The 13,005-nt window shown below is 50.5% G+C and overlaps 1 protein-coding gene across 1 annotated transcript; it reads right to left on the bottom strand.

Moving 5' to 3' along the window:
• Positions 1 to 7,528: 7,528 nt before the first annotated feature.
• Positions 7,529 to 8,581, bottom strand: LOC141936080 (olfactory receptor 14A16-like). The gene has a single exon (XM_074852805.1). It carries the CDS (start codon positions 8,492 to 8,494, stop codon positions 7,529 to 7,531), a length of 966 nt encoding a protein of 321 aa, XP_074708906.1. The 5' UTR covers positions 8,495 to 8,581.
• Between the last annotated feature and the right edge of the window lie 4,424 nt (positions 8,582 to 13,005).

The raw sequence follows: 13,005 nt of genomic DNA, 5'->3' as shown, positions 1-13,005 counted from the left end.
ACGAGGTCTGGACTCACAGTCGTCTCATGTAACTGGTGTCTGACTGCAGCCAGTGTCATCCTGCCAGCTCAGGCTTTGAGCTTCCATTTGAGCCAGAAGGATTTCAGTTCACACCACCTCCATCTTCCCTCTGACAATGCCCATGGTGTGACACAACTGTTGTGGATGTCCAGGCAGGATGGGCAAAAGAGTTTAATTACTGACCTGGAACATTTTCCCTTTCTAGAAATGTGAACTTGGCTCTCAATATTTCTGTGTTCAATCTGCTTTGCCACTTGGAAGCTCTCTCTCCGAAGGACTAGCCTAGCGTGTATGCTTGTTTTTCTGTTTGGTTTTGTTTGTTTTAACCCCAATGAACATGCAGCACTGAAGTGGGTTCTTGGCCACCTAGACACACAGCTGGCTCATGTTCAGTTGCTTGTCAACTAGAACCCCCAGATCCTTCTCTTCCAGACAGCTCCAGCCACACCTCCCCAAGCCTGTAGCCATGCAGGGGGTTGTTGTGGCCCAAGTGCAGGACCTGGCACTTGGCCTTTTGAAGCTCATCCCGTTAACGTTGGCCACCGATCCAATCTATCCAAGCCTCTCTGTAGAGCCTCCCTGTCCTCGTGCAGATCGACACTCCCGCTTAACTTGGTGTCATCTGCGAACTTACTGATGATACACTCTGTGTCCTTATCGAGATCATCAATAAAGATGTTGAACAGAAATGGTCCCAACACCGAGCCCTGAGGAACACCACTTGTGACCGGCCGCCAGCTGGATTGAGCTCTATTGACCATCACTCTCTGGGACTGTCCATCCAGCCACTGCTTGACCCAGCAGACTATTCGCTCCTCCAGGCCATCGGCTCCCAGTTTTTCTATGAGAATTCTATGGGGAACTGTGTCAAATGCTTTTCAAAAATCCAGGTAGACAATATCCACAGCTTTTTCCTCATCCAATAGTTGGGTCATTTTGTCATAGAAGGAGATGAGGTTTGTCAGGCCGGACCTGCCTTTCATAAACCCATGCTGACTAGGCCTGATCCCCTGGTTGCCCATTATATGACTTTCAATGTCACTCGAGATGACCTGCTCCATGACCTTCCCTGGCACCGAGGCCAGACTGACAGGTCTATAGTTTCCTGGATCCTCCTTTCTGCCTCTCTTGTAGATGGGTGTCACATTTGCCACCCTCCAGTCCAATGGGACCTTTCCAGTTAGCCATGACTTCAGGTAAATCACGGAAAGCGGCTTGGCGAGCCCAGCTGCCAACTCTTTCAGCACCCTTGGGTGTAACCCATCCGGTCCCACAGCTTTCTGAGGAGGGGAAATGGAGCGGAACGTGCTGATCTATTCTCCTTGGACCCAGGGACAAGATGTATGTGAATAGTTCAAAACTGCATCACGGGATGTTCGGTCCTGACATTAGGAGAGATTTGCATACCGGGAAGATTGTCAAACACTGGAAAGGGCTTCCTAGAAGTGCTCAGTGTCCACATTCCATCATTGGAGAATGCCCTTAATAAAATGTTTTAACTTATGGTCAGCCTGAAGTGGTCAGGCAGTTGGACTAGGTGGTCACTGTAGGTCCCTTCCAGCTGAACTATTCTGTTCTGTTCTATCATACGCCATGCTACGCTATGCTACTCATTTAATACAAAAAGATCATGGTCCAGGGACAAGCAATGGACCTACAGCTCTTCCTGGCAGTGCACATTTGGGCCGCAGCACCTCAGCTGGGGCACCAGGGTGGAGCCCAGCCTTCTCCCAGGGAAACCTGAGCAGTCAGTGCTGTGCTGCTCTGTGCTGCTGCATGTACAGCGCGGTCTTCACGCCTGTGCTGTGCTGCACGGGTCCCTTGGCCACAGGACAACCTCAGCAGCTCTTTGTCACAGAGGAGCCTTCAGGCAGCTCCCACTCTCTACTGCTCCTTATGCCACCTGCCTGGCTGTGCCTGTACCTAACAGTGCAGCAAGAAGTTCTCATGAGAACGTTGTTCCTGTTTGACTGCAGAAATGATAAATTATGTTGTTTCCTTCTAAGAACGTCCCAGAGTAGCTTGAATGTCCAAACCAGGAGACTCTTATCGACAGATGGGGTCTGCATGGCATGCTGCTTGTAGGTCGGAAGCCCATTCAACACTACATCCCCTGGGGTTCCCACCATCTCGAGGGACATAAGATTAGCTCTACGATTCTCTCGTTATGGTGTTAGCACTAACGAACAGCATTTTAAATGATGCCTCACAGAGTCTGAGTGCCTCTCTTACTGGGATCCTAACAGACCAGCATGTCCTGGTGAAAACCTCTCTCAGCACCCTTGGGTGCAGCCCCACTGCTCCCATGGACTGGTAAGGGTGTAGTTTGCTCCAGTCACCCCTGCCTTGATCCCCACCCACCGCTGGTTTTTCCTGTCCTGAGTCTTGACTGAAAACACAAAGGCCTGGGAGACCTCGCTGGTGGTAACTGAGGCAAAGAGGACACAGACCATCTCAGATCTACCTACACCTGCTCTTTCTAAACTCAGCAGTGGTCCCACAGTATCTCTGTTTGTTCTTCAGCTGTTCCTGAAGTACCAAAAGCTCATCTTGGTGCCCTTGATTTCCTGTTCAAGCTTCAATTGAGCTTTGATATTATTGTCCTTGTAGGATGTTGTGGTTGAAGACAAGATATATTCAGGCACACTGTGAAAATGGTTGGTCTGTTCCCTGACTATCCTTAAGGGAGTGAGTAAAGACCCCAGTGTGATGTGCTTTTTATTTTTTCTTTCTCGCAATTTCCAAAAAACCCTTCTGTACCTGATTACCTCCAGTGCTCTAAGGAAAGCAGGTAGAAATTGCTGCAAAGAAGCTGTCACAATCAGGTGTGGGCTTCAGTGGAGAAGTCTGATGTAAAGAAAAGTGATGCAAGTCCCAGGGGGCCAATGAGAGAACAAACAATGTTGGTGAGGTGAGGAGCAAGGGTGTCCATAGGATCATAGAATCGTTTGGATTGGAAGGACCCCTGAAGACCATCTTGTAGCTGCTCTGAGACGTACCAGAATTATCTGAGAAGTATTGTGACCAAACTGAAAAAAATACTGACCAAAGTCAATCATCTCGTGATCCTATAAATAGCGACCCTAAGTGTGACCCTTTGAGCTCTACGGGATCACAACAGGCTGTGCCCCAGTATCACCCTCTGAGCTGGGATGCCTCTTAGGGCAGATTTTGTGAGGATGTCACAGAACAGATTTCATGAAGATTTCCAAGATCATCTGCTGATAGACACTGACAAAGAGAAAGGGTTCAAAAATTCTCTGCTGAAAAATGATGAAATGAAGTTTCAGTGATTATTTGGTACCAGTAATTTACTATCACACGTCAAACTCTATACCTCTCTGTGTATGTATGTTTTTGTATGTGTCTATTTGATTCAGGAAACTTATGATGTTGATTATAATGAATTTTATTAAATCAGCCAGTGATTAAGCATTGCCAAAAATCATTCAACCTAATCTTGTGGTTTACCTTCACAGTGTTAATGCATCTTAACTTTTTGCTACCTCAAAATTTTGTGGGATATATAATCACTCATTCCCCAACAAATTAGTGTAAAAAGTAAACAAGATATTTTCCTTACTCTTTATATTAATTCCATTAGACATAAACCCTTAACCGGGTCTGGGGCTAAGATTGGATCTAGCTGCACCTAGACTCCTCTCTGAGGAGGAGTTTAGAAATTAAGGGGACTGATCTGAAACTCGTGATGTAATGGGACGGTCTCTCTTGCCCTTTTCATCTTCGGTCTCTGTGTAAATCATTCTAACTCGACTCTACCGCAATTTTCCTTCCTGTGTTTCTTCCATGTAGTAAGTAATAGAGTGAAACTTGCCATCAAATTTCATTAAGTCACACTGTTACAAATTCACATTAAAATCACTTTTTGCTAATACCTTTCCCCATGATACTTTAAGTGATCTAAAACCTTCATCGGTGACACAAGAGAACAAAGACCTGGGTTCTGTTGGTGCCTTTCAGCCTTGCCAGCGCCCTTTGCCATCCCCACCGCAGGCTGTTCTACCCTGTCCCACTCCTGCCCCTCTCTCCCTGCAGGCTGGAGCACCCATCTCCCTTCCCCGCCTTGCTCCCACCCCACCATTTCCCGACCTTCACTGATGTTTCCCACTACCAAGGAAAGCTCTACCACCTCAGAAACAGCCCTTCCACCAGAGAACCCAACCCAAAGGCTTCCTGTGGCCTTTCACCTGACCAGAGAGCAGGAACCCCACCAGGATCTTCTAAACCACATGACCGCTGCTGGCCTTTCAGCTTCTCGGATGGACGTGACCAAGCCATGTGCCTGCTGCTGTCCCACATGTGCTCAGGGGGAATGGACATGACATCCCGTGTCCAAGCCCTTCTCCTGGGTAAGGCCTATGGGTACTTTGGCAGAGGCACTTTCCCAGCCGTGTACCTGCTGCTGGGCTGTCACCTCCAGAGACAGAACTGACCTCACGGTCCCCTTCACAGCCACACGCTTCCTACTGAATTGTGATTCTGAGACACAACAGACCTCATAGTACCATACGCATCCATCACCCTCCTTATGGCCAAGGACCTGACCAGATCAGAGTAGGCTTGTTTCATCATATCTATTAAATATATCTCCTATTAACAATTTGAGTGGAAAAACATACTTTACAGGAACTGCTGTAGCTATGTTGACACATTTTATATCTCTTCTTCTGCCTCTTTTTTAATTTCACAGAATTATCAAGGTTAGAAAAGACATTGAAGTTCATCCAGTCCAAACATTAACCTAACACTTACAGTTCTCAACTACACCATATCTCTAAGCGCTCAGTCAATGTGATCCTTTTCCTCCGCCTATTCTGTCTTCAAAAAATTCATCAAGGGAAAGTTTCATGGAATCATAGAGTAACTCAGGTGTGAGGAGAGCCCTGGACAACCTCTTGTCCGACTTTGAAGTTGAAGGCAGGGTGAACCAGGTGAGGTTGTTCAAGGCCTCTGTCCAGCTTTGCATCACCCACAAAGGAGCTGAAAGTGCGCTCTGTCACATCATACAGGGGGATGGTAAAGATGTTCAATGTGTTGGCCCAGGTGCTGGTCACTGAGGGATGCCACTAGTGACCGGCTGCACTCAGGACTTTGTACCACTGATGACATTTGGGTTTGATCACCCAGCCAACATCCCACCCACCCTAACATCCACTTCATCAGCCCAGGTAGCACCAACCTGGCTATGAGGAGTCCATGGAAGACCATGTCAAAGGCCTTGCAAAATTCCATGTGCACAACATGCCCTTCTTTCCCCTGCCTGTTTTGGTGCAGCAATCCCTTTCTTGTCCTTCAACTACCTGGAGATGGCTGCACGAGGACATGTCCCACCATCTTCCCAGGGATGGAGGGAAGCTGACAAGGCTATAGTTCTCCCCCTATAATTCTCCCACTTCTCGTTCCTGCATTTCTTGAACATGCGTTTGACATCTGCCTTTTCCATGGACCCCAAAACCTCTCTGATTGCTCTGACACTTTTGAGGGCTCAGTCCAGAATCACAGGTGAGGGTGACATAACGAACAGGAGCACTTGCAATGAGCCTGTCCAAGGCAGCCCAGATGAGTCTCACTGCCAGAGTGGGGGTTCCCGGAGACACACAGAGACGTGTCAGGGCTCTGTCAGGTGTCCACATCTCAGCTGGACTCATGCACTCATCTTACACACAGGGATGTTCAGAGACACGAGTCCTTCCCTTGTACATGCAGAGGCAGTGCATTGCAGGAGTCGTAGTGTCTCTCTGGCCTCCTGCTGCCACTGCCAGAGGCTGGGAGGCCCCTCAGCCCTGTGGTGATCACACTGCTCTGCACTCGTGTGAGATGCCCTACGGCATGAGGAACGGACTGAGGGACCTCGGTTCAAGGAAACACATCCCAGTGCTGCATTCGGTTTATTTGCCAGGGGACGTTACTGTCAATGTGAAATGACCTTATGACACAGTTTGTGCCACACACCATCATGGCAACCCCAGGAATAGCTGATGGCATTTGTTCTCTCTCACTTCACACACATGATGTGCATGCTTACATCTCCTCCCTACAATGTAAACATGGACTTCTGAGCTACTGATTTGATGTACCTCATGGAGGGAGAAAGAACCTCTGCGATCTGGGGTGAGAGACCAGTCTTGCAAATGGTGGTTCTAAGGGACTAGAAGGTACTGATTTCCCTTGGTCAGTGTCATGGCTTAACCCCAGCCAGCATCTGGGCCCGACACAGCCACTCACTCACTCCCTTCAGTACAATGGGGGACAGAATCAAAAGCGTAGAAGTAAGAAAACTCGTGGGTTGAGATAAAGACAGTTTAATAGGTAAAGAAAAAGCCACACAGGTAAGCAAAGGAAAACATGGGATTCATTCACTTCTTTCCATTTGCAGGCAGGGCCTCAGCCATCTCCAGGACATCTGGGCTCCATCACATGTAATGGTGACTTGGGAAGACAAAAACAATAACTCTGAAGGTCCCCATGTTCATCCTTCTTCCCCCAGCTTTATATTACTGAGCATGATGTCATAAGGAATAAAATATCCCTTTTGTCAGTTAGGGTAGGTACCAGCTATGTCCCTTCCCACCTCCTTGTGCAGTCCCACCCTGCTCACTGGTGGGGTGGGGTGAAGAGCAGAAAAGGCCTTGACTCTATGTAAGCCCTGCTCAGCAATAACAAAGACAGCCCTGCGTTATCAACACTGTTTTCAGCACAAAAACAAACCACAGCCCCATACCAGCTACTAGGAAGAAAATTAACTCTATCCCAGTCAAACCAGCACAAGCAGCTTCCCCAGTGTGTCCAGTGAGCACAGACACAGACCAGACCCTGGACCTTCAAGTCTCTCCCAGGAGGCCTGGCTGTGCGAGGACACTGCTGTGTGCCCCCACCCTGCAAATCACACTGTGCACCTGTTCACTGGTGTTTTCATCAATGGGCCAATTTCTTGGGCATGTTCTTGAGATCAGGTTTGGAAGAAGACCTCAGCCTTCAGGCACTGCCCTGAGCAGATCCTCTTTCATGATGGAACTGCATTTACTGAGGCCGGCTCTGTCACAGAAGTGCCCATTGCCTGTCCCTGCCTGTGGTCACAGAACTGTCATGTAGCAGGAGTGCGACCAAGCTGCCGGAGCACTCAGGACTTACACCAAACTGAAGGGATCAGAAAAGAGTGTGGAAGTGAGGAGGGAATATCTATAGAAGACCAAGTGCTCCCTGGTAGTACTGCCATGCTGGGACTCTCTTACCCTCCACGTCTGCACACAGGAATTTTTCTTGCAGGTCCATAAAACCTTACAGGAAAGATCCCAGAAGAAGAAGAATCACTGCCTGCCCTTTATTTTGTTAAAACACACACAGATCATGGCTCCTCATTTATCCAGACACTCGGTCACAAAAGTACACAGTGAATTAGAAAGAGGATGACAACATAATTACAAGTAAAATGCAATCACCACCAACAGAAAATGCAAATGACAGGCTGGGCCTGTACAGAGTTATATTATAACTGCTGTGCAGTAGAAGATGAGTAGTTTATTGCTTCAAAATAACAATTAGTTATCAGTTTCCACAGGGCATCCTTGAGCTCCTGGTTCCTCAAGCTATAGATGAGGGGGTTCACTGCTGGAGGAATTACTGAGTAAAGAAATGAGACCACCACGTCCAGGGTGGGGGAGGAGAAGGAGGGGGGCTTCAGGTGGGCAAACATGCCAGTGCTGATAAAGAGGGAGACCACAGCCAGGTGAGAGAGGCATGTGGAAAAGGCTTTGTGCCGTCCCTGCTCAGAGGGGATCCTCAGCACGGCCCTCAAGATCTGCACATAGGACACCACAATGAAAACAAAACACCAAAAAAATAAACACGCACTAGCAAGAAGAAGCCCAGCTTCCCTGAGGTAGGAGTGTGAGCAGGAGAGCTTGAGGATCTGGGGGATTTGACAGAAAAACTCGTCCAGGACATTGCCTTGGCAGAGTGGTAGTGAAAATGTGTTGGCTGTGTGCAGCACAGCATAGAGAAACCCAGTGCCCCAGGCAGCTGCTGCCATGTGGACACAAGCTCTGCTGCCCAGGAGGGTCTCGTAGTGCAGGGGTTTGCAGATGGCAACGTAGCGGTCGTACGACATGATGGTGAGGAGAGAAAATTCTGCTGAGATCAGGAAGAAAAAGAAAAAGACTTGGGCAGCACATCCTGAATAGGAGATAGCCCTGTTGTCCCAGAGGGAATTGTCCATGGCTTTGGGGAGAGTGGTGGAGATGGAGCCCAGGTCGAGGAGGGAGAGGTTGAGGAGGAAGAAGTACATGGGGGTGTGCAGGTGGTGGTCACAGGCGATGGCGGTGATGATGAGGCCGTTGCCCAGGAGGGCAGCCAGGTAGATGCCCAGGAAGAGCCAGAAGTGCAAGAGCTGCAGCTCCCGTGTGTCTGCGAATGCCAGGAGGAGGAACTCAGTGATGGAGCTGCTGTTGGACATTTGCTATCTCTGTGCATAGTGAGCTGTTCAAGCAGGAAAAAGCAGTGAAGGTTTAGGACTGACTTCTCTAGCAAAACTTACTCAATTTCTGACAGAACCGCTACCCCCACCAAACTCTGTCCTTCCAGAAGGACCTTCATGCAGCTCCCGGGCTGGAGCTCTGGTGTTTGCTGGCTGAGGGGGCAGTGGGGAGCAAGGGATTCTGCTGGGGGCTCTGCAGGAGTCAGTCCTGCTGTGCCCCAACAGGCAGAGAGAAACCCACAGTCATCGCTGGTTAACTCCGCTCCTGAAATCCAAGAGATTTCAGCCTTGTCCCTCCCAGGGCCCCCGGCTGCAGAGCAGAGCTGTGGGGCTTTGCTCTTCTGGCTTTGGCTCCTGTTGCCCTGTCCTACCTGAGGAGTGCGTTCTGAAGGCAGACAGCCTGGACATTGCTGCTGCGCTACAAGTGCTCCATGGAGAGTGCGGGGGTGCAAACGGGCAGAGCCTTAGTGCAGAGTGAGGAGAGCCAGGCTGTCCATCAGACTTGCTTTCAGCTGCCCTGGGCTTGCACCACTGGAATCTGCAGGAGGGTCACACCCAGCTGTTCCCTTGACAGGAAATTGGCTGCTGCTGAGAGCAGAGGAATCCAGTTGAAAACTCCCCTCCCCAGTAAAGATCTCTGAGTTTTTTTATTCCTTGAGGTTGGGGGGTTTGGTAAAAAGAGCCGGGTTTATCCCCATCCCATGGTCAGCATTTCCCAGAGACCCAGAGGCTCGAAGGGGGCTTGGGCACCTTGCTGCCATGGACACATCTGCATGGCAGGACCTGCAGGGCCAGTTGCTGAGCTGCAGCTGAAAGTCCCATCCCCAGAGAGCCTGAAAACAGGAGCAGCAGCAGCAGGGGCAGGTGGAGAACCAAGGAGCAATGCCCCAATGCTTCTGCCAAGGGAGGCCAGGCCAGGGAGGGACAGATGGGCACTGGGGAGAGTCTCCTCTGCTGCAGCTCTGGCTGCCAAGGAGGCAGCTCCTGCCCTGGACTGAGGGACCTGGAGGGCAGAGGCTCTGCTGGATGGGGGAGGAGAACAGGGAGGATTATTATGTAAACAGCACTTTCAGTGAAGGGCTAATAGGGAGTTTCACAAATACCACCCCCCACCCTGAACCGTGAATTTCTTTCACTCCCTGCAAAGCCTCTGGTGCGTGGAGCTGTCCCTGCCTGGAGCTGTTTCTCTTTTCCTTTATCTCCTCCCTGTCAGTGCTCACAGCCCCCATCCCACCCGCTGTGTGCTCAGCTCTGCCCTGCAGACCCCTCCTGGCAGCAGGGCCCTGCCCAGGGGCATCTCTCTGTGTGCAGGGACACAGGAGAGACTCAGACATCTGCGAACAAGAAGTGGGGTCTTAGAACTTGCTCCAGAAAGGAGAAATAGATTGCCATCTCCCACTGCCCACCCAGCAAAACAGGAGGACACTTACTATATTAACTGCTGTGATTATTTCTCCTCCAGTGAGCTCTCAGCATCCTGCCACTGCCGTCTGCCTTTCCCCTCTCTGTGCCCGGCTCCTGTGCCCTCAGTGCCTGCAGGCAGTGCCCTCAGCCCTGCTGCGCTTTGCAGAGGAGCTGCTCCTGGGCAGAGCTTTCTCTCTGCAGCGCTGACCACTTGCCCTCAGCTCCCTCTGTAACAGGAGCCCGGCCCAGCTCCTCAGCACAGGACCAGCCCAAGGCATTTTAATGACCCCTGAGGTGGGTTTGGTGCTGAGTCTCTGAACATCGGACACTGAGATGCTGCTGAAGAAACCTCTGAAGAAGTCAAAGTTAGTTTCAAACTCCAAAGTTTCTTGTGGCTTTAATGGGTCCCACTGAGGGACACTGTTGACAAAGCCTCCCCAGGCTCCACTTAGAGCAGAAATGTGGAGGCAGTGATGGCAGGTAGGGAAAAGCAAAGCAAAGGTGGCTCTGATGCTGAGGAAACCTGCATGTGTTTCATGAAGCCAAAGGGCCAAGCCCTGACCCCATTAACCAAGGGGCCAAGCTGTGACCCCCAGCCCCTGGGAAGGCAGATCCTGTCCCTCACCCATTGCTCAGGGCTCTTCCTGGGGCAGTGGGTGATGGAGATATGCACCTGCCAGGCTCCTGAGTAGGGACAAGGGGGCAATGAGGCCCCAGTGCTGCAGGGGACTGTGCCTCCTCATAGGCATCAGTGGCAGAAACACCAGCTATGGCCAAAGTCAGGAGGAGGTTGACTCAGCTGGGGATTTTCAGCTTTTCTACAACCCTCTGTCACCTCCACTACAGGTGACAGTGCTATGGTGTTGCAGGCAGAGATACAACCTCTTTCCCTGAAGCCTCTAGTCACCCACCCAGCTGTCCCACCTTGCTCTCACTTGATCATCTTCCTTCCTTTACTGATATCTTGCCGTCTTCCCTGGCTCTTCCTTGTAACAAAAAGCCTTGCGCTGATCCAGACTCCCTCTGTGTGATGAATTTCACCACAGCAGTCTCCTTGGAGTAATATTTTTCTTTCCTTTCATCCAGTCTGGGCCTCCTCACCTGCACTTTGTGGCATTATTTTTTTCTCATCCTATATCTTACTACAAAGAAAAGCTCCATCATCTCTGAAATAACCCATCAGGCACTCCGAGGCAACTCCTATACCACCTGATCCTCTACACCACTGGACAAAGAACTCCAGGTCCCTCATCCACCACACACAGTCCATGGGCACGAGGTTCCGAACCCCACCTTGGCAGACCTTCACTCAACACTCTCCAGGTCCTCCCTACTTCTCCAAAATGGGGAGCCACACCATACGACACACGCATGTGTGGGGCTACACCACTGGGGAGTGGAGGGGATGATAACTCAGGGTGTCTGGGTGGCCCACGCTCCTCCGAATGCAGCCCCGTAGACAGCTGCCCTTGTTCATCATGTCCATCATCTCCTGGCTCGTAGGGCATCCCTCGTAGTGCCCAGGCCCTTCCCCTCAGAGTCGCTGCTCAGCAGGGCAGGTCCCAGCCCATCCTGAACTATGGGGTTATTTGCCCCCTGCCCCCCAGCTATGTAGGACTGGCCACATTTCCTTGCAAAACTTCAAGTTTGTAGAATCAGAGATTTTGTAAAGGTTCCTATGGACTGTAGAAAATTTTGATCAGCTTTTAATATTTGTGTGCAGCTGGCTTATCGTGACTGGGGTGTCTCTCACAGGAGAACAGCATGAGGAGTTGCAGGGCGCTACAAATCCCCTCTCCTGGAGAAACTGTGGGGTCCTGGTACTGATAAGGCCATGGGGCTGGACACAGACGGAAAGTTGCCCTTCAGTGGGTAAGAACACGCAGAGCGTGACCAGTCCCTTAGATTCCTGGAATGTGTGGGGGACAACTTCCTAACACAGCTGGTGAGAGAACCAAGCAGAGAAGGTGCCCTGCTAGATCTCCTCCTTGTGAACAGAGAAGGACTGGTGGATGATGTGGTGGTTGGAGGATGACTAGGGCACAGCGATCATGAAATAATAGAGTTATCTATTCTTAGAGAGGCCAGGAAAGGGCTAAGCAGGACTGACATCTTGGACTTCCAAAGGGCTGACTTTGTCTTGTTTAGGCACCAGCTTGACAGGATCCCTTGGGAGATGGTCCTGAAGGGTATAGGGGTCCAGGAAGGCTGGGAACTCTTTAAGAAGGAAGTGTTTATGGCTCAGGAGCAGGCAGTCCCCAGGTGCTCTAAGAGGAGCAGGCAGCAGAGAAGACCACCCTGGCTGAACAGGGAGCTTTGGCTGCAACTCAAAGACAAAAGGAGAGTTTACAGCCTTTGGAGGAAGGGGCTAGCCACTCACAGTGATTACAAAGAGGCTGTGAGGTTATGCAGGGCAGAAATCAGGAGGTCTAAAGCCTAGCTGGAAATTAATCTGGTTTCAGCAATCAAGGATAACAAGAAATGTTTCTATAAGTATGTCAACAGCAAAAGAAGACCAGGGAGAGTCTCCATCCCCTGCTAGATACAGGAGGAAACATGGTAACAAGTGATGAGGAGAAGGCTGAAGTCCTTAATGCCTTCTTTGCCTCAGTCTTTAATAACAAGACCAGTTGTACTGAGGAAATCCAGCCAGAGGACAGAGACTGGGAGAACGACCCCCCCCGCAATCCAGGAGAGAGTCAGTGACCTATTGCATTACAGAGACAGAGAAACTGTGAGGTCTTGAGAGTCAGCGGAGAGCTGAGGAGTTAACATGAGAGGAAAGAAAATCATAGGCAAAATTGTGGTGAGCAGATGTCTGGTCCAGACCTCCTGATCATGAAGAGGAAGTAGATGAGGCCTTAAGACAACTTCACCCTGGCAATGGCACAGGCTGGGGGCTGCCTGGCTGGGAGAAGCCCCGTGGGAAAGGTCTGGGTGAGTTGGGCAGGAAGCAGCCATGTGCCCTGGCAGCAAGGGAGGCCACCTGCCCCCAGGGCTTGATGGCCAGGAGTGCGGCCAGAAGATCAAGAGAGGGCATTGTCCAGGTTACTGCGTCCAGATTTCAGACCCCCAGGACAGGAATG

The sequence above is a fragment of the Strix uralensis genome, chromosome 31 (genome assembly GCF_047716275.1).
Source record: "Strix uralensis isolate ZFMK-TIS-50842 chromosome 31, bStrUra1, whole genome shotgun sequence".
Classification (NCBI taxonomy): Eukaryota; Metazoa; Chordata; class Aves; order Strigiformes; family Strigidae; genus Strix; species Strix uralensis.
The sequence above is the reverse complement of the archived record's forward strand: the minus strand, read 5'-3'. Positions and strand labels throughout refer to the sequence as shown.